Source organism: Anabrus simplex, chromosome 14 (assembly GCF_040414725.1).
Source record: "Anabrus simplex isolate iqAnaSimp1 chromosome 14, ASM4041472v1, whole genome shotgun sequence".
NCBI lineage: Eukaryota > Metazoa > Arthropoda > Insecta > Orthoptera > Tettigoniidae > Anabrus > Anabrus simplex.
In genome coordinates, this window is record NC_090278.1 from 38,998,623 (window position 1) to 39,020,318 (window position 21,696).

The 21,696-nt window shown below is 37.1% G+C and overlaps 1 protein-coding gene across 3 annotated transcripts in view; it reads right to left on the bottom strand.

Moving 5' to 3' along the window:
• The window catches only part of LOC136885434 (NAD(P) transhydrogenase, mitochondrial), a 151,317-nt gene that overhangs the window by 80,039 nt on the left and 49,582 nt on the right, over positions 1-21,696 (bottom strand). For all 3 annotated transcript variants that reach the window (XM_067157984.2, XM_067157986.2, XM_067157985.2), the window contains 3 exons: positions 19,706-19,893; positions 13,636-13,791; positions 296-722 (listed from right to left, as the gene is read on the bottom strand). In XM_067157984.2, the coding sequence (XP_067014085.2) occupies positions 296-722; positions 13,636-13,791; positions 19,706-19,893 (771 nt within the window). The remainder of the gene's footprint in view (positions 1-295; positions 723-13,635; positions 13,792-19,705; positions 19,894-21,696) is intronic.

A 21,696-nucleotide genomic window follows, 5' to 3' on the forward strand; every position in this document is an offset into this window, starting at 1 on the left:
TTTTTGAGGACACACCAACTAAAAAGTTTGAATTCCACTGTACTAGAGTATAGACAATGACTGCCAGCAGTAACAGCAGTGGTGAAGAGGAAAGTTAAACATGCATACAAAACACTCTTTGAAGCACTAAAAGAAAAGTGAGAATGTCTGAACAGCACACTGAAACCTTCACATACTGCGATAGATTATGAAACTTTTTCCAAACTTCTTTGATGTTTATTCCTATAGATTGTTGATCCCTTTGCATGACATATCCATAAACTTTGTCTCTCTAAACCGAGAGACTCAATCTCACCTCCAGTGTAGAACAGGGCATCGTTCATTGTGATCTTGAAGTAGTCTGGAGGTTTGGCTTCCACCTCAGTCTGCTTGGCTTTGGCTGGAACAGACACGGGAGCACCGACAGGCACCGAAGGCGGTGGAGGAGGCCACATAAGTTTACCCTCATGTACGACGATGCTACCTCTCACCACTTCATCCTTGAGGTCAATGTTGAAATAAGGATTTTTGCCATCACCTACAGCTAGCAGGAACTTGGAGATGTTGTTACCGTACAGTGTCGAACTCTGAGTGGGCAGGCGGCTCGATAGGTCTGTCAACCCAACATGCGTCACGTCATTATACACGTACACTTCACCAGGTTTTGTCGTCTCGATGTTGCCACCTGTTTCTGCAGCCAGATCCACAACTACGCTACCAGGCTTCATAGCATCGATATGTTCCTGCAGGATCAAATTGTTTACTTATGTAAAACAGTACAATCTTAGATAAAAATTTATGTGATTGGCGAGTGGGGAGACTCCTCCCGGATAAGACAAACCCTCTTGCACTCAGCCTATATGCAGGGGTTTGCTCAATGTAGGTCAAACCAATTATTATTATTATTATTAAAGTTATTATTATTATTATTAAAGTTATTATTATTATTATTAAAGTTATTATTATTATTATTATTATTATTATTATTATTATTATTATTATTATTATTATTATTATTATTATTATTATTATTATTATTATTATTATCAGTAAAGCCAAAAAAATTAAACTTTGAAAATAATTTTTGAAAAATAAATAATGGTTTTCAATGTCAGAAAGATCAGATATTACTGCATCTTTCTACTTTACTCTTAAACTTGAAAGAACATTTAATTCTGAATAATTTTATATCAGCTGATTTGATTTATTTATTTATAATTAACAGAGTTATTAATTCTCCAATTACAAATGATATAATACATTCAAATAATAACAATATTAACAGCACTTACTACTACTGCTAATTATAACTAAGCAATATATACATATTTACAAAACACTTAAGGAAGAAAAGAAACCATGAAAACAGAAAAGTGTTTAACATTTGAAATGACCAAAGGAAGTAAGTATAACTTTCAGTTACCAAATGCACAGAACAAGTTACAATGAACAACACACTGTCTATGATGCGTCCATAAGATGTCTGCGAATTTCACTAGCTGACGAGTGAAATATATCCACCATCCCCCTAATTTTGTGCTGATGTGTGCTGTAATTCACTCATGAAATATGACACAAAGTTAATTCATTGTACACGTAACTGTCATTGACATCAGATTCTTCATGGTCTGATGCACGGTGAGCAGCTGTGACTGTGTGAAAATCTTCGGGAGTAAAATCGTCACTTCCCACATAACGGGAATCACTTTCAACAAAAAAGTCACCATTATTGTCTAAATCATCTGAAAATTCAAGGATATCTGAACCATTCAGCCTTGAACATGGCCCAGCCATTACGAGAAAAAAGATGACAAGCACATGCAATAACGGAGTAATGAGAAGATGTATAATTATAGTTTGGGAAGTACAGCAAACACACAATATACCAAAGAAACAAAATAAACTCTAAACTAAACTGATAGCAGGATCAAACTGTTGTATTTGTAAGCCAACCAAAAACAGATCCACGCAATGACAACTTTGAACGACCACAATAGAAACATTCACGGTCAACAGATTTCATTTGTCAAAAATAAAACTATTTCATAGGGCTGGTGTATATATCCGTTGAGTAAAATGCAAATTCAATGCTTTCAAATTACTGTCATGATCATCCGTTACCATTTAACAGCCACACAAATGACTAAAATCTCTAAATAGGACAGAGCCAACGTATCAGCACTGTGAGCATTCTGAGTGCAAGAGGGTAAGGCGTTGAAGATGAATGACCTTCAAGACACTTATGCAGCTACAGTACAGGAACTGCAACAAATGTCTGTCTTACCTGCTTTGAGTTCTGGACTTCCCTAACACCTTTGTACAAAACTATGCAGATCAATCAACCTAGCACAATTGGAGCGTATTAATATTTCCCAGAACTACAGTTTTGTTCCTTTCTCCCTCACCCATCATGTGATAACCATTTGAAAAGAGCAGAAAGAGTCTCTTCTCACCAACACACTACAATCAAATATTATATCCACTGTACAAGTATAAGTATAGGAAAGGAACAAATGAGTGAGAAATCAAGTGAGATAGAGAGAGGGGTTGGGGAATAAGGAAGGAACACATACAAGAAGTATAATTTAAGACTTTGCTCTTCTGCTCACAGGCTGTAGGAATTCCCAAGCGAGCATCATATGACTTGTTACAAGTAACAAGCTTTAACAGCTTCATTTTTGTTAAAAACCTGTATCAACTTTAAAATCAAGTTACAAGATATTAGAATCATTCCGTATTGACGGTTTTCACTTTACAAAGGTGAAAAATGAGAGTATCCTCCTAATTCAATACAATAAATATTCCGTCATTAGACGGAGTAAACAAATTCAAACATGTTTCGGCTCGTTTGAGCCATCTTCAGTGAAAAATGAGGGGAGATTTGAAATAATTTACTCCTTCATTATGTTTTTTAGCATTTTTTTCAACTTATATTATGTAAATTATTTAAAATCTCCCCTCATTTGTCACTGAAGATGGCTCAAACGAGCCAAAACATGTTTGAATTTGTTTACTCCGTCTAATGACGGAATATTTATTGTATTGAATTAGGACGATACTCTCATTTTTCACCTTTGTAAAGTTAAAATCAAGTAGCGAATATTTAAGAATAAATTTAAATATTGTATTTAAGCGGTCTGCCTATTCAATACATATATAATTTATTAGAGCTAGAACATGTTTCTTCCCCTAAGCGGACATCATTAGCTAGAATATTTCACAAAATACTTCAGATATAAAATCACATTAATAGATTGGTAAGACATAAATTAAAACACACTATCATACTCAAGGACATTTAAAATAAAATAAGGAATTACTTCCAAACATCATAAGGATCCTTTGTCATGAAATATTTTAATTCAAGGATTTTACTCAACATCAATGATGACTTTACGATTTTATGAGTGTAACTCTTAGTTTTTATGGACTTCTTCATCAAGAATTTTATGAACAATTCACACCAATATGATTGACAACATGACTTGGAACTTTAGTGAAGTTTGCAATGTCCTTGTACATGATAGTGTATTTTAAATTATGTCTTACCAATCTATGCGATATTATATCTGATTTATTTGTGAAATATTCCGACTGATGATGTCCCTTAGGGGAAGATCTAAAAAATTATATATGTACTGAATAGGCAGACCGCTTAAATATAGTATTTAAGTTTATTCTTAAATATTCGCTACTTCATCATATGACTTCTGTCAGCTTGGCATGATAAGAAGTCTTGATAGCTGATGGAGCAGTTCCCTAGTAACTACTGGACTTTTAAGGTGTGTTGTGAGGACATTATCGAGATGGTTAAGTATACTACAGCACAGAGATACTTCTGGTCGAGTGTTATTTGCACAAGAAGAAGAAACCAGTTAAAATGTGCCTTCGAAAATTCCATAGACAATTTCCCAGTTCTACAGTACCATCAAAATGTTACGTGCAACAATCCATTCACACATGGCATAGTACTGGTTCTGTAACTAATAAGAACAAACAGTGAAGGAGAACAGCTCTCACACAGAAAAGACTGCAAGTCAGTCAGCGTAAGTTGCTTCGGAGAGTAGCTCAGAAAACTGGTATTTGACATTCGTCAGCATGTAATGCAAGAAAATTATTACATTTCATACCGGACTCATTCAACAGTGAGTTCAGTTTTTTTTTTAATTTTTTTTATTTGTTTGTTTGTCCTGAGCAAGTATATAGCTGGTGAGTTCAGTTTTGTTTAGTTTCTATACGTATAGTCAAGCTGCGTCTTTGAGACAATTACCCCCGCTCACTGTCACCACTTCTCTGTGCTCCTATTCCTCGGTACTCTGTTACAAAGTCTTAAATTATACACCCTGTATAATAGGACAAAGACAATGACAGGTCAGTGTGGGAAGAGGGAGGAGACGAGGACAATCATGGAAACACATAAGGACAAAGACTATCTCCAAAGCTTCATACACTGCCGTCTTCAAATAGATAGTAAAACTATGGTATATATTGATTAGGTGGAAGAATAAACTAAAGTTTGTAAAAACTAAGTCATATCCATCAATACAGGTCTAACCATGAAATTTATTGCTTATACGTTCAAATACAGAGGCACTCTCCTCAACAATTCCAGTTCTTCTACATTCACCTCTTCTCAGCTCCCAACCAGCTGGTTTCTGCTTCCCAGCCTCATCAGGAAGGTGAGCAACAGCACTATCAAAGGGCTTGACAGAGCTTCAGTCTTGATGTAGGATAAGAGAAGGATAAGAAAAAAGCCAGATAAGTACAGGAAAACGGAAGAAACGTAAGGCAAAGACAAATCATCATAATTATCTATTAAAGGTAATGCGCTGTCGCTGTAGCCACATCTGACCACCTTCTATTAGCCTCTTCTTGTTGCTATATGAACCACATGCCAGCTCACCGATTGAGCTCCTGATGTGTGACATCCTTGTTCGTCCCCTGGGTCTCTTTCCCAGTACTTTACCTTCGATGATAGTTTGAGAAGAGAGTCTTATCTCAGTACGTGTTCAAGGAACTTTCTTTCCCTCTTCTTTATCTATAATCTTGATCATAATGGCCACCCATGGTCCATATTGACTTAATTCACTGTTATTAGTTATTTAAGGTCCGCCTTGTCAATACAATTCGAAGTCTAGTATATTTACTAATACATCAAATATATAAAAGTACATGTTTCGAGAATCCATAATATTCTCTTATTCAGCTTACAGATTAAAATCACATGCATCTAACAGACCTTATTTAAAACATTACTCCCTAACATGAAACTGGTTAAAAACAATACAATAAAACATATTAAAAGTTCAAACACGAATATCATTCATGTTATGTCCAGTCTTGTCCTGAAAAAATCGTGTGAAAGTTCATTTAAACAATACTGTATGTATTATCAAAATACAGTAGAAGTCCGTTATAGCAAGAATTCATAACGGTGAAAAATTTACTCGTTACAGTGGACTGCCGTTCTATCCGATTTTTTGTAAAAATATTAACATATTAACATCAGTATGAAACGGCGATCAGTTTGTTCAAAACTTACATTTTCGCAGTTTTCCATACTATGGCTTACTGGTTAGTTATTTTTCTAACTCCAAGAAATGTGAACGCGCATGTTCAATTTCATTTTGAAAAATTGGAGTAGTCTCACTCCAGTGGCTTCCGTGCCAAACATTTTAGTTTTCTTATTCAAACAGCATCATCTAACCTAACTTAACCCACATATTTCAAGCACCAGTAGAGTAATGATTAACTTTTTGCTATAAATTTACATGCGAATAGCCTTTTCGAAATTTAACCAGATGCAAGAAAATACAGTGAAACCTCCTTAGTGGATTTCCTCATCAAGATTATTTCTCGCTTAGCACGTCATAAATTCGAAGTCCAGATTCACGTTGTATTAAATCTATATAAAAATACCTCACATATCGCGTCACAAATTTTCACTGTTACTGCGTTAGTACAATCACATTTTTCCTAGCCCTGAAAATATTCGTCATCCCTTGTGAAAGGAATGTGATTTCCAACACAGATTAGAGCACTCACAATAGGAGGCCGGTCGGAGAAAGTTGCGCGGAAATGAGAACTGGTCTTGAATTCCTGAACTTTAGAGTCATTAGCCTCAGGGAAGTTCACTTTGGTCTCCAGTTTTCATTGATACCGATGAAGAAGCCAGAAAGCCTGTTTGTGTTTGTATTTTGCATTCCATTCAGAGGTTAGAAATTTATTCTGTATTGAGTGATACAACAATGAAGGGTAGCGTTATAGCCTACATACAGATTAGGGACATAATCGTGTGAAGATGACTAGCGTTTTAATGACAATTATACAAGTTAAGCAACGGGAACCAACACAACTAGCCAGATTTTGAAGTTTTTTATTTTCTTCTTATTTTTAAACAATTTTAAAAGATGTTCACCGGATGAGTTTCGGCGATAAAATGTTTGGACTGAAGAAGATTTTAGACAAAAAGTGTTAACTTAAGACATAATTTTATTGTTGTGTGACTTATAAAATGTTATAAGATTGTCAATTAGTTTTATAGGAGTAATCTTGAACCAAAAGAATTGTTTTATGATCTTACACAATCTTAGATTAATGATAGTTTGGCCGATGATGCTCACGAAAAGGAGCGAAACATGTACCATGTAAACATCATAAATTTTTATTTTATTGAAAAGGTGGCAATTGGCAAAACTAAAGGAATTGTATCACAAGTAGATCTTCAATACGGACAAGGAAAATGAAGTTTATAACCTGCAACCTATGGGAGTAACCGAGTCCCACTCCCATTTGACAGGCGAGGGACTCCTTAGAAACAACTTTGCGAACAAAATGGAATTCGATGGGGAGCTATCAGTATTAATAGGGCTTATGGGAGAAAGAAAGCACAAATGGCTGAGTCAGCAAAGAGGATGCATCTGGATGTGGTAGGAGTAAGTGATATTCGAGGAAGGGAAGATAACGAGGAAGAGATAGGAGATTATAATGTGTACTTGATGTATGTTAGAAAGGGAAGGGCAGATTCAGGGATAGGGCTGTTCATAAGGAATACTCTTGCATGCAACATAGTTTCTGTTAGGCATGTAAACGAGCGAATGATGTGGGTAGATTTGGCAGTTGGAGGAATTAGGATGAGAATTGTCTCAGTGTATTCACATGTAAAGGTGCAGATGAGGATGAAATTGACAAGTTTTATGAAGCATTGTGTGACATCATTGTCAAGGTCAACAGCAAGGATAGGATAGTGCTAATGGGCGATTTCAATGCGAGAGTTGGAAATAGAACTGAAGGATACGGGAAGGGTGATTGGTAAATGTGGGGAAGATATTGAAGCTAATAGGAAAGGGAAGCGTATGCTGGACTTCTGCGCCAGTATGGATTCAGCAGTTACCAATACATTCTTCAAGCTTAAGGCTATTCACCGCTACACATGGGAGGCTAGGGGTATCAGATCCATAATAGACTATCTTAACCGATTTCGAATTCAGGAAATCTGTTAGGAATGTATGGGGGTTTGGGGGATTTTTCAATGAAACAGACTGCTATCTGATCTGTAGTGAACTACGTATCTCTAGGCCTAGGGTAGAGAGAGTGAAATCTGTCTGCAAATGAATAAGGGTAGAAAATCTCCAGGACGAGAAAATTAGACAGAAGTACATGGATAAAATTAGTGAGAAGTTCTGAACTGTGGACAGTAAGCAGGTTCAGGATATAGAAAGTGAATGGGTGGCATACAGGGATGCTGTAGTAGAAACAGCAAGGGAATGCCTAGGAACAACTGTGTGTAAAGATGGGAAAAGTGAGAGCAGCTTGTAAACGTAAAAAGAAGGCTTATCAGAAATGGCTCCAAACAAGGGCCGAGGCAGATAGGGATTTGTACGTAGATGAAAGAAACAGAGCGAAACAAATAGTTGTTGAATCCAAAAAAAAAGTCATGGGAAAATTTTTGTAATAACCTGGAAAGGCTAGGTCAAGCAGCAGGGAAACCTTTCTGGACAGTAATAAAGAATCTTAGGAAGGGAGGGAAAAAGGAAATGAATGGTGTTTTGAGTAATTCAGGTGAACTCATAATAGATCCCAGGGAATCACTGGACTGGTGGAGGGAATATTTTGAACATCATCTCAATGTAAAAGGAAATCATCCTGGTGGTGTTGCGAACAGCCAAGCTCATGGGGAGAAGGAAAATGATGTTGGTGAAATTACGCTTGAGGAAGTGGAAAGGATGGTAAATAAACTCCATTGTCATAAAGCAGCAGGAATAGATGAAATTAGACCTGAAATGGTGACGTATAGTGGGAAGGCAGGGATGAAATGGCTTCATAGATTAGTAAAATTAGCATGGAGTGTTAGTAAGGTACCTTCAGATTGGACAAAAGCAGTCAATTGCAGCTATCTATAAGCAAGAGAACAGGAAGGATTGCAACAACTATTGAGGTATCTCATTGAATAGTATACCAGGCAAAGTATTCACTGGCATCTTGGAAGGGAGGGTGCAATCAGTGTTTGAGAAGAAGTTGGATAAAAACCAGTGTGGTTTCAGACCAAAGAGGGGCTGTTAGGATCAGATTTTCAGTATGCGCCAGGTAACTGAAAAATGCTACGAGAGGAGTAGACAGTTGTGTTTATGTTTCATAGATCTAGAGAAAGCATATGACAGGGTACCGAGGGAAAAGATGTTCACCATACTGGGGGACTATGGGATCAAGGGTAGATTATTAAAATCAATCGAAGGCATTTATGTTGACAATTGGCCTGCGGTGAGAATTGATGGTGGAATGACTTCTTGGTTCAGGCCTCAGCACTAGTTACAAATAGAGGATCGTAGCAACATTTAGTAAATTCACACAGGCTTGCAGACAGAACGCTGAAAGGCATAATGGTCTATAATGATGTATGCATGTATAAGTTCTGTTCGTAACAAGAGCGAAGATGGAGTCCAAACATCCGAGAACAGCGAATATTAAAACGTCTGGCGATACCACGAGCTATGATGACAGTTTTTTCATCAGGCACTTGTAAAAGGACTAAGGTATAGAAGGCAGTGAAAAGGGACGAAGTGTGAAGATTGTTACGAACAATGATTGGAAAAAAAAAAAAAAACAAGTTGGAAGAGAACTACTTTTCATCTTAATTACACACGAAAAGCGACATCATCTACTACGTAAAAGAAGGTATCGACATTAGATTCATCCAGCGGAAACAAGAGGAGGACTTTATTGACAACTACACTGTAGATCATTAGCAGAAGATTTTTATTTCGCTCCACGAAATTTAAATACGCTAAAACCCAAGTACAAAGACTACAATAGGCACACGTCACGACAGTCTCTGCTGACGTATTATCCGATACCAACAGACTTAAAGAATCAAAGGAGTGGAATTCCAACAGTAATCTTTAGAAAGAATATATAAACATAATCTATTCATTTCGAACGTTATAATCAATTATGTTATCCCAGGTTACCAGTTGTTGATAACATCAACTCTTCCAGGAAGAACAACCATTCGCTATAAGCAGATAGTAACTCAACCTTTTCCTAAGATGACGATGCCAATTAAAACTGCATGTTATTCTGTTCCAACTAGTCAAGATATGTACGAGATATTCTAAGAAGATGGAAGACGAAACTGCCCAAATGAGCGCTGTAGGATGACATTGCCAGCCGTAAGATGACCGAGCCCAGAGGAGACGTACTCAAGCCTTCCCAAAATACATAGGGAAACGAGAGGAGGCGTATCCATATGTCATGTCACCCGGACATAAACCAACTACAGGAGTTGCTGAATGAGATAAGTCTATTTTTAAAGTAATGTTTAGATGAATAATATTTATTTCTTTGCTTATTAGAAACGTACTGAGTTGTTCTGTGCGAAAATAATGAAACGATGCAAATAGTGGATTATGAATTAGGTTAAAGGTGGTCAGGTAATCTTCACATCCTAAATGTCAGATCCATGTAGGTAGTCAGTCAGTGATTAAAGCCTACGCTCGAAATATTGTCAATGTAATGTGAGAAAAGTTGGTTTCTCTAAGGTGTTGGTATATGGTATACGATGTCAAAGGTGAACTCAAGTATGTGTATATGATGGTTGTGATCAAAAATGGTAAATTAGAGACCATCCGTAGGAAGTGCTTGCCAGATGAATACATGTGTTTATATTAATTTAGGGTTATGACAGAACCGAAGCTATAATGCAGTGAATAAGTCCACAAGCCATGGTAGAAGTGATAGATAATCTATGTGAGAGGAGAATGAAATACGTAAGGTAAATGCAATGTGTTATATGTTTAATGTGTGAAATAATGGCTGTTTAAAGAATTGATGATATGAGGTTGGTGGATAGGAATAGTAGTAATTATCGTTTCTTCATGAATAGATCATGGTTATGTAGTGGTGGACATAATTGCTTTCAAGTTGAGCTTTGCAGTATGTTAGTGAGTTCGTTGTGTCTCTTTTAATTATTCACTTGTGAGCAAGCATAGATAGGTTGGTATATGATTGGAATGACACCTGTTGGTTGACAAGTATACCCGAAAGTACCAATGATTTCCCGACTAGGAGGATAAATTCGAGTATGTTCATACCTTCACAGATATTTTCCGATTCTGAAATTATTCTCAGGTGGAAGGAATGGTACAGTTACTTCTTAGGCTATATCCAATATCACTGATGGCTGACTGTAGGTATACAAGTTATAACCCTACGATAGGATCTTCACAGAGTAGACCACACAAGCCAATATGTTTTATATGGAATTAGGATAGTATCCACTTGGAAACATAATGCAATCACACGAGTACTCACTTAGAGTAATAAATATGCTCAAGTTAAGAGTAGTGTATTTAAGATTACAGATACAATGTTGAATCATTTATTGCAAGTATACATTAATTTAAAAAGGGACTTATCAGTATTCACGCAGTGAAACATAGAAGCATAAACATTCGCACCACATAATGTCGACTACTTGTTATAATACCATGAAAATATTCTCCCAGGTTAATCTGATTGTGTATCCCTAACACTGTGAACTAGAAGGAAAGAGAATTATCATATTTCAGTAGGTCAACATAAGCTTGAACTGAAAGAGATCAATTAAGTCGAAGGTTTCACAATGTAAAGTAGGAAGATTTTGATTCCAATTCATAAGATTTGATTCCAGACATAGAAATTGCGTCCTGCATATTTGAAACCACCCTCAATCTACAACTTTGTGTATAGTGTATTATAGTGTAAATATTGTTTTCTCGTTAGATGCATCTAATATTTTTAATCTAATACTTTTAGTCTAATATTTTTAATCTAATATTTTTAATTTAATATTTTTGATCTAATATTTCTAATAACGCCAATCTAACGATGATAATCATGTAATTCTGATTTAATAATCCTAACTTAGTAATATCCGATTTGGCGATTTATCTTACTTACCTTAATGATCTTTTGTCTGATTTAATTCTTTATCCAATCAATTTTTTTGACCAGTCAAGACTTAATCATTGATGTATTACTGATTCAATATTCTTATTGAGGAATATTTTAATTTGAATGGCAACTTTTTCAGTAGGCACTATTAAGGTCGGACATATTAATCACTTAAGCATTTGTGGTAAACTTCACCCAACATTTTTGTCCGATACTGACATTTCTTAAATTCCTTTCATAACAGAAGTAAAGGTGTTCTAGGCCAATTACTTGTAATAAAGAAGATTAAATGGATACTTAGGCATTTCATCAGCTATTCTGACAGGTGATGTGAAATACTTTTTAAGAATTTAAAACTAATCCCGTCGAGAATGAGTAAAATACCTAGATGAAGCCTACAAATTTTTCAATTATAATTCAAGGGAGAATAATACAAGGTCTAATTCATGGAATGAGATGAATGTATAATAAATGTGGTACGTGAAAGTATAAATTTTTCTTTTAATGTGTATTTTAGAATGGCGACCACCAGGCGAGTTGGCCGTGCGCGTAGAAGCGCGCGGCTGTGAGCTTGCATCCGGGAGATAGTAGGTTCGAATCCCACTATCGGCAGCCCTGAAAATGGTTTTCCGTGGTTTCCCATTTTCACACCAGGCAAATGCTGGGGCTGTATCTTAATGGCCGCTTCCTTCCAACTCCTAGTCATTTCCTATCCCATCGTCGCCATAAGACCTATCTGTGTCGGTGCGACGTAAAGCCCCTAGCAAAAAAAAAAAAAAAAAAGCGACCTAGATTTAAGTATTTATGTCATAAGAACTTAATTAATTGTAAGGAATTCTAGTCAGTAAATGAGAGAGACGACTCTCGACGCGGTTTAGAGGTTCCTTAGATATAATTTGACGTACCCTTCTCGTCATTCGGAACTCATAGCCCATATAAATGTATATGATAGCCGTTATAATCGCGAATTAAGCTAGCCTGGATCTTTATACGTCCTTACCTTGGACGTGGGGCGGCGCAGTATGTATGTATGTATGTATGTATGTATGTATGTATTAATTTTAATATCTAACACCAAGGGAGTCTTTTTCCATACATTTTAATCTTCAACTATCGAGAAATGGCCAACTTCAACTATGTAAGAAAATACAGTATTGCTTGAATGAAGTACACTTCTTACTGCATTTTTTTAACGTCACGCCAACACAGCAACAATGGAACAGGAAAGGGCTAGGAGTTGGAAGTTTTTTTTGTTTTTTGCTAGTTGCTTTACGTCGCACCGACACAGATAGGTCTTATGGCGACGATGGGACAGGAAAGGACTGGGAGTGGGAGGGAAGCGACCGTGGCCTTAATTAAGGTACAGCCCCAGCATTTGCCTGGTGTGAAAATGGGAAACCATGGAAAACCATCCTCGGGGCTACTGGCAGTGGAGTTTGAACCCAATATCTCCCGAATGCAAACTGACAGCTAGGTGACTCAAACCACGCAGCCAATCACTCAGTAGCACCTTTCTATCTCAAGTCTAGTTACTATGCATTATTGGTTTAATTCTTTGTAGCAAGATCACCCTGCAATAGCTGCAACACTATAATGTCATTTTGTGGTCATGAAAGTTTATGTTTTATGACAGTACTGCTTGTTTAACTCCAGTAGTAAAAACTGTACAAAATTAGACATTGTCTGGAATTTTGAGTTATAATTAGGCCTTTGCTGGCAAGATGTAGTGTTTACAGCGCACTATGTCTTCTGGTATGGGCTAGAATAAAATTGTTACTTTCATTGACCTGTCTCAGTCTTATAAATGGCTTTGACAATATGAAAGTGGCTGAGGTATGAGTGACGCTAGTAATGTCATTCCTTATGCAGCCAGTCCCTGTTATGAATGGTGTGAAAATGTCGCTCATAGGGTTGGTTGGTGCATACATTTCAGTGGGCTGGGCAGACTGATGTGCAATAGCAACTTCTGGCTCAGTGAGGAAAGCAACAGGAAACTAACTCACTCCTATTTCCCTAGTACACCTCTTCAGTGACACCTAGGCCATCTATGACAGCTAATGGTGAACCTGTTGAGGATCCAACCAGCCTTTGGGCTGAATACCCAACAAACAAACAAACAAACAAACAAACAAACAAACAAACTTGTTAATTTCTTGCATTTAACTATATGATCAATTATCAAAGGGAAAAACACTAGAAATTAAGAGACTCTCAAAAACAGTTTACCTTCAGTATAAGCACAGGAGCCTTTTTGCCTGGAATAAGAGCAGTTGTGATGATGACATCGACATCCTTCGCCTGTTTGGCAAAAAGAGCCATCTCAGCCTCGATGAACTCCTTTGACATCTCTTTACTGTACCCACCAGCAGTCTGGCCTTCTTCCTATAAAAAACAAGCAATATTTAAAAAAAATTCTTCACACTTTATAGAAGATATGTATCTAAACCTAGAACTGCTCAAGGTTTATCTTTCAAATGCTGAAGTACATTTCCGCAATGCATGAAATAGAACAAAACATTGTCCGAAAGCACATCGTAATCATAACAACCTTATCATACATCAATATAAACCTGGAAGATTGATCTTCATAATTTTGATAGAAATAAAAAGTCATCAATCAAGCAATACTGATCTGCATTTAGGGCAGTCACCCAGGTGGCAGATTCCCTATCTGTTGTTTTCCTAGCCTTTTCATAAATGATTTCAAAGAAATTGGAAATTTATTGAACGTCTCCCTTGGTAAGTTATTCCAATACCTAACTCCCCTTCTTATAAATGAATATTTGCCCCAATTTTTCCTCTTGAATCCAACTTTATCTTTATATTGTGATCTTTCCTACTTTTATAAACGCCACTCAAACTTATTCGTCTACTAATGTCATTCCACGCCATCTCTCCACTGACAGCTCGGAACGTACCACTTAGTCGAGCAGCTCTTCTTCTTTCTCTCAATTCCTCCCAACCCAAACTTTGCAACATTTTTGTAACGCTACTCTTTTGTCGGAAATCACCCAGAACAAATCGAGCTGCTTTTCTTTGGATTTTTTCCAGTTCTTGAATCAGGTAATCCTGGTAAGGGTCCCATACACTGGAACCATACTCTAGTTGGGGTCTTACCAGAGACTTATATGCTCTCTCCTTTACATCCTTACTACAACCCCTAAACACCCTCATAACCATGTGCAGAGATCTGTACCCTTTATTTACAATCCCATTTATGTGATTACCCCAATGAAGATCTTTCCTTATATTAACACCTAGATACTTACAATGATCCCCAAAAGGAACTTTCACCCCATCAATGCAGTAATTAAAACTGAGACGACTTTTCCTATTTGTGAAATCACAACCTGACTTCTAACCCCGTTTATCAACATACCATTGCCTGCTGTCCATCTCACAACATTTTCAAGGTCACGCTGCAGTTGCTCACAATCTTGTAACTTATTTATTACTCTATACAGAATAACATCATCCGCAAAAAGCCTTGCCTCCGATTCCACTCCTTTACTCATATCATTTATATATATAAGAAAACATAAATGTCCGATAATACTGCCTTGACGAATTCCCCTCTTAATTATTATAGGGTCAGATAAAGCTTCACCTACTCTAATTCTCTGAGATCTATTTTCTAGAAATATAGCAACCCATTCAGTCACTCTTTTGTCTAGTCCAATTGCACTCATTTTTGCCAGTAGTCTCCCATGATCCACCCTATCAAATGCCTTAGACAGGTCAATCGCAATACAGTCCATTTGACCTCCAGAATCCAAGATATCTCCTATATCTTGCTGGAATCCTACAAGTTGAGCTTCAGTGGAATAACCTTTCCTAAAACCGAACTGCCTTCTATCGAACCAGTTATTAATTTCACAAACTTGTCTAATATAATCAGAAAATTAATCTGTCGTAGGTACAACATCGTAACTGGTGTAAAACCTTCAATTATTGTATTTGGTATATTTTGGTCATATTTTATTAAATGCTAAATTATCTTTTATTAAATGTTAAATATGACTAATACATGGTTTCCCTGTAAATATATGTATTGTGTATAGGTTTAACCTCAAAATCTATATAGTCGAAAGCAGTAGAAAACTTTATAATGTTCATATATTAGATTTATTCTACTATAATTTGGTATATATGAAGGGTTCTGGAAACTTACTGTAAGGTTTATTATCCATATACATGTAGAGACATTCAGAATGTTGGAGAGATTTCCATGTGTATTGGTAAACAGTAATGAAAGTTCGAGTACTTCATTCGACTACCTGGTCGATCGATGTTTCGAGTGTGTTCCATTAGAGTGTTGTAAGAAACCTTCCAGAAATCGACAATTCTATACGGTTGATCGAACAGCAGACACATCGAGCTGTCAGTCAGTGAGTCAGTCAGGTCGGACTTGAAGGCAAGTGTTGGACTCGGAGTGACCGTTGGGCTCCGAGGTGGAGTCTGCGAGTTCAAGAGAGCGTACGTTATAGTGCGCGAGTCAGTGTTGTTGATATCTGTACTTGTCAGAATCGACTTCAGAGTACTCCGCTATTAAGTGTTGTAGTGTCACTTACTACTGTGTATAATTGTGTGTTGTGACTTACAGTGACAAAGTAATTTACGCAAGGAAGTGAACGTGTTCTCGTGTGATATTTATTTCCGTCAAATAAAATCGCATTTGAGAACGATAAAAAAAAAATAAAGAGAACTAGGGCAAGTTCACAGAGGGAACCCTACTCCACTTAATATGTCTGGACTCCAACAGAAGAGCAGGTATTGTTGTCATACAACAGCAGACTCAAACAGCTGTTATTCTTGATCCAACCATCCAGTTCGAAAGGGACTTTTCCCAGGCCAAGGAAATTAACCAGGAAAAGAAGAGTATGAACCATGCATCCCATATGTGAGTGAGAAATGTAACATTCGCCCAGAAAACTGGACCGTGTTGGGTCTGCTATTTGAAAGCAGAGGCAATGTACCTAAACATACGTGGGAAATATTGAAAAAGCTTGGAATCCAGCACACAACTTAGGAAAAAATTCTAGTGGACATTTTGAAAGAGTCTGTGACAATTTTAAATCATCACTTACACTACTACTAAATGATAAATCATTTAGTGTTTCCTTTCTGTACAATCGTTTTAATACTTTTGGTTATCATCACCTAAATTGTAAAAAATTCTGGATCCTTGTGGTCATTCATGGTTTGTGAACTGATGTCTTTTAAAAAATACATAAAACTTTTTAAATGATTGAATTTTCTACATTAAAAGAAGTTATTTTCGCATACAGTTTGCCTCAAAAACATGATATTTGCAACGTTCAAAGTGTATTTTTCATCACTCAACAACCAGTTTTCAATTATTTCTGTTAGCTACTGAAAAAAAGTGTGCTGGCTGTCATTTTGTTCAATGCAACCTCAATGTCAACATGAAAATACTTCCACTTTTGCAACCAAATAATAGTCTACGATCGTCATTTGTTTCTCAAAGGCTTTCGAAATGAAGTACAAAAGTATGCAGAAGCAGCACGACTTGACATTAGTGCCATCTGGTGATTTCCAATAAAACCAAGTTTGAATCGCAGTTGATCCCTGGGAGATGATCTGCAGTTGTAGGGTTACACTCTTCAGTTCTTTGTTCTAATTCTCAAACTTGAATTACATCATGAGTAACATAAACGGATATGAAATTTTATCTGTCTTGGTCCATTAAATTTTTTCACTAATAATAGCTACATGGTAATAAATCAACTGGACCACTTTGTTCATTTTTTCTAGTAATTTTCTCATCAAAAATTTCCTGAAATGCTCATAGGAAAACATTATGCAAGTGTGATCTGATAGAATCTTGTGATAAATAAAGATTCATCATCGTTACCATCAAGAACTAGCTCCAGCTTTCCAACTGTAGTGAACGAGTGCTCACCACTTATTTCTGTGCATGTAGATGTCTTCTTAAGGAACCTCTGTGGCTCAGGTGGCAGCGCGCCGGCCTCTCACCGCTGGGTTTCACGGTTCAAATCCCGGTCACTCCATGTGAGATATGTGCTGGACAAAGCCGTGGTGTGAGAGGTTTTTCTCTGAGCACTTTGGTTTTCCCTGTCATCTTTCACTCAGCAACACTCTACAATATCATTTCATTTTATCTGTCAGTCATTAATAATTGTCCCACGGGAGTGCGACAGGCTTCGGCAGTCGGCACAATTCCAATGCTCGCCACTAGATTGGAGCTTTATTCATTCCTTTCCTGACCCGGTCCAATGACTGGAAACAGGCTGTAGAGTTTTATTTTTAGATTTCTTCTTCCATCATCCTTACCAGAATTATACATAGAAGGAAGTCTATGTCTTGGTTTCAGTTTATATCCAAAGCTCATTTTAATGTTGAAAGCGATTTGACAATTTTCTCCCCTTGCTCACTTGCTGGGCCTAACTAAAAGTGACGTTTTTCTGTCAAGGATAACTCCCTCAGCCTTTGATAGTCCCCTATTTGATCTGCAAGGCAGCAACATTGTGATAAATTTGTGTGTCATTTCCTACACACAGGTTTTCATCAAACCTGCTAAAGGAAAATTCCTTGCCCACAGCCGTTGGTTCTCCCTTGGTCTGCCTGGTTTGGTACTGGATGCCAATCAATAAGAAAGGGAAATAACTTTCACAGCCTCATATTCATCAAGATGAACAGTTTCCTAAAAGAACAAACAAGCGACAAATTAAGTCATCTATAGAAAGACAGGAACATGAAGAAAAATGTTTGGTAGTCTCAGGATATCTTATGTTTGAAGTAACAGAGATTAAAGTAGCAAGAATAATTGTTGGTACGTCCATCGTTCAGGTCTCTTTGAAGGGATTGTTCGGGCTTTGTGGTTCTCCCATAGTACTTCTTCAGACACTCCGATCTCCATGCCCTTTCCTCGGTTGAAAATGTGCTTGTTGTGAGTTTGTTTCGTGTAAGGGTAAAGCAGAGGTTTGTATTCTTAAGTTTTGTATTAAATTTTATCTTATTTGTGTGTCGTCTGTTGTAAGGCCTATTTCTTTCAGATCCTCTCTTACTTCTCTAATCCATTTACATCCTGCTGTTGTATTTTTTGAGATGAGATTGTGTTGTACTAGTTGTTTCAGATGTCTCAAATCCTGCATCCTCATATGTCCAAAGAATCCCAGTCTCCCTTCACGCATAGTATCTGTAAAGGGTTCCAGCTCTTTGTAAATGACTTTATTAGGTATTATCCACCACTGTCCATCTTTCTGGTATTTTTTTGTCAATGCAGGTTCTTCCAATCCTCCTTTCAATTTTCTGAAGTCTGTCAGTCTTTGATATTTATTCAGGTGAAAAAGTGTTTCTGCTGCATATGTTGCTTCCAGTTTTATAACTGTGTTGTAGTGTTTTATTTTTGCATTTATTGATAGACGTTTCTTTTTGTAGATGCACCAGGTTAATTTTTGTGCTTTAGCTAATCTATTTGTTCTTGTATGAATTGAGATTTTTTTTATTTAGGTTATGTGTTATTACTTCTCCAAGGTATTTAAATTTAATTACTATTTTGATTTTATTACCATTCACGGTAACTTCTTTTACCAACAATTATAATGCCATAAGCTTCGCCGGGACCGAGAAAATATTCCGTAATGGACAAGTTCCTGCTTTATTCAAGTTCCACTTTGAACACGTTTTCACCACCACCACCACCACCACCACCACCACCACCACCACCACCACCACCACTCAAAAATAAGGACAGTAGACCATTGGATTATGGGGAGCCTACACTGGCATGCTCAGGAGTATTGGAAACCCTGGTTGTACCCTTCAATCATTGAATCAGAACCATTGAATAATGATGATGATGATGATGATGATAGTCTCCCTTGATCATTTACAAGTGTATAAAAGTTATTTTTCAAGACCAAGTGGTAAAGATTGAACGTTACACAATACCTTCCCAGTATTTTAAATTTATGGTGTAATGTTTTGTGACATGTGGACAAGCGTCATCGAGGTTTTCATCTCAGACTGATTTTAATGTGTTTCCTCTCTTTTAGATGTCTTTGTATTTCCCAATGTTTTATTTACACCAATTTTTAAAATCTATTTGTACTAATACTATGATGATAGGTGGTCCCATTTTACCTACCAACTGTAACAACTGCCAATATGGATCATCATGAAATTTATATCGTATGATATGACAATAAGACATTTCCAACAAAGGAACCATCTCCAAAACAGGTTTTTCAAACATTCTGAGACATTTATAAAAATTTAAAAAAATTCAGCTATGAAATAGCACAAGCCTTACCTTGATACTTATCTCCAGAAACTCTGCCCCCAGGGACTCCACCTGCTCCTTGACAGCTGAACGAGTGTCGAATGCTCGTACGACAGCCCCCATGTTCTTGGCTTGGCCTATGGCAGCCAACCCAGCCACTCCTCCACCGATGACGAGGATCTTGGCAGGTGGTACTTTACCTGCTGCTGTGATCTGACCTGAAAACAAAACAAAATATACTTAGGCCTACAGACTTTTACAAATCTCTCTCTTTACTGCTGGGAAAGTGAAAGTTATCTATTCAGTGCAGGTTAATAACTAAGCTGAGGAATCATGTCATATACAGTATTACCACGCTTTTACATTCACGCATTTTACATTTCCCCATCGTTTACAACATTTTTTGTTGGTCCACTCAGATTCTCTAAACTCGCAATGTACTAAAATCATGAAATTTTAAAAGCATGACGTCAAAATAGCCTTGAAAATTTGTAACAGAAACATATTTTACACAATATCAATTATATTAATAATAGCAACAAGTTCACCAAGTCTGGTGTTTACAGACTTAATTGCAATAATTGTGATGCATCTTATGTTGGTGTCCGACTCGTTGGCTGAATGGTCAGCGTACTCGCCTTCGGTTCAGAGGGTCCCAGGTTCGATTCCCGGCCGGGTCGGGGATTTTAACCTTCACTGGTTAATTCCAATGGCCCGGGGGGCTGGGTGTTTGTGCTGTCCCCAACATCCCTGCAACTAACACACCACACATAACACTATCCTCCACCACAATAACACGCAGTTACCTACACATGGCAGATGCCGCCCACCCTCATCGGAGGGTCTGCCTTACAAGGGCTGCACTCGGCTAGAAATAGCCACATGAAATTATAAATTATATATCTTATGTTGGTCAAACAGATAGGAGCTTCCATATAAGATACTTAGAGCATGTTAACTCTCTGAAATATAACAGATTTTCAGCCATGGGACAGCACATGGGTGATACTAAACGTAAGTTCACTAATATCAACCAAGACGTGAAAATTCTCAAAGTTATACAAAAAGGTCCGTGCTAAATATTATGGAAAATTGTTTTATCCATCTGGAACAGTTTTTAATCCTATCTTCAATGTAAATGAAATTTCAGAGAAATCAAATATTCTATTTGATCTTTTAATTCCTATCTTTAGTAACCATGTCTCAGGTAACAAGAATTCTTTCTTTCATAATCTCTTTAAATTCCCCTCTCAGCAGCAGTCTTTCTTTCCGCATCCTTCAGCCCCACCTTAGACACCCCTTCTCTCCTTCTACTCCCCTCCTTATCACCCTTCCCTCCTCTTGCTATCTACTCCTTTGTATACATTGCCTGCTTCCTACAAGAAGTCAGTGCTTGTTCCCTATCCACTCCTTTGTTTACATGGCCTGCCTGCTTTCTCCAGCATGTCAGTGTTTGTTGTACATCAGACATTCGAAATACAGCACATTTCACTAAGGTAAGCCTCATAAATAATGTTTCTCCTTTTTAATTTCTTTTGTATTATATTTGGTTCATGAGGTAAAAATTGGTTCATGAGGAGCCAGTATGGATTTAGAAAGAAATTTTCTTGTGAGACATAACTGGTGGGATTTCAGCAGGACATATCAGATCAATTGGATTCAGGAGATCAGTTAGATTGCATAGCCATAGATCTTTCCAAAGTCTTTGGTAGAGTGGAACATGGAATATTATTAAAGAAATTGGAGGGAATAGGACTGGACGTAAGGGTTACACGTTGGGTAAAAACATTTCTAAATTCAAGGGTTCAGAAAGTCAAAGTAGGAATTAACGTATCGCAGGAAGAGAAAGTTTGGAAGGGAATCGCACAGGGTAGTATAATCGGTCCGTTACTTTTCTTAATATACGCAAATGATTTAGGGAACAATATAACATCAAAAATAAGATTGTATGCAGATTACATAATTGTTTATAGGGAAATAAATACCATTGAGGATTGTTGAGAATTACAAAGGGACCTTGA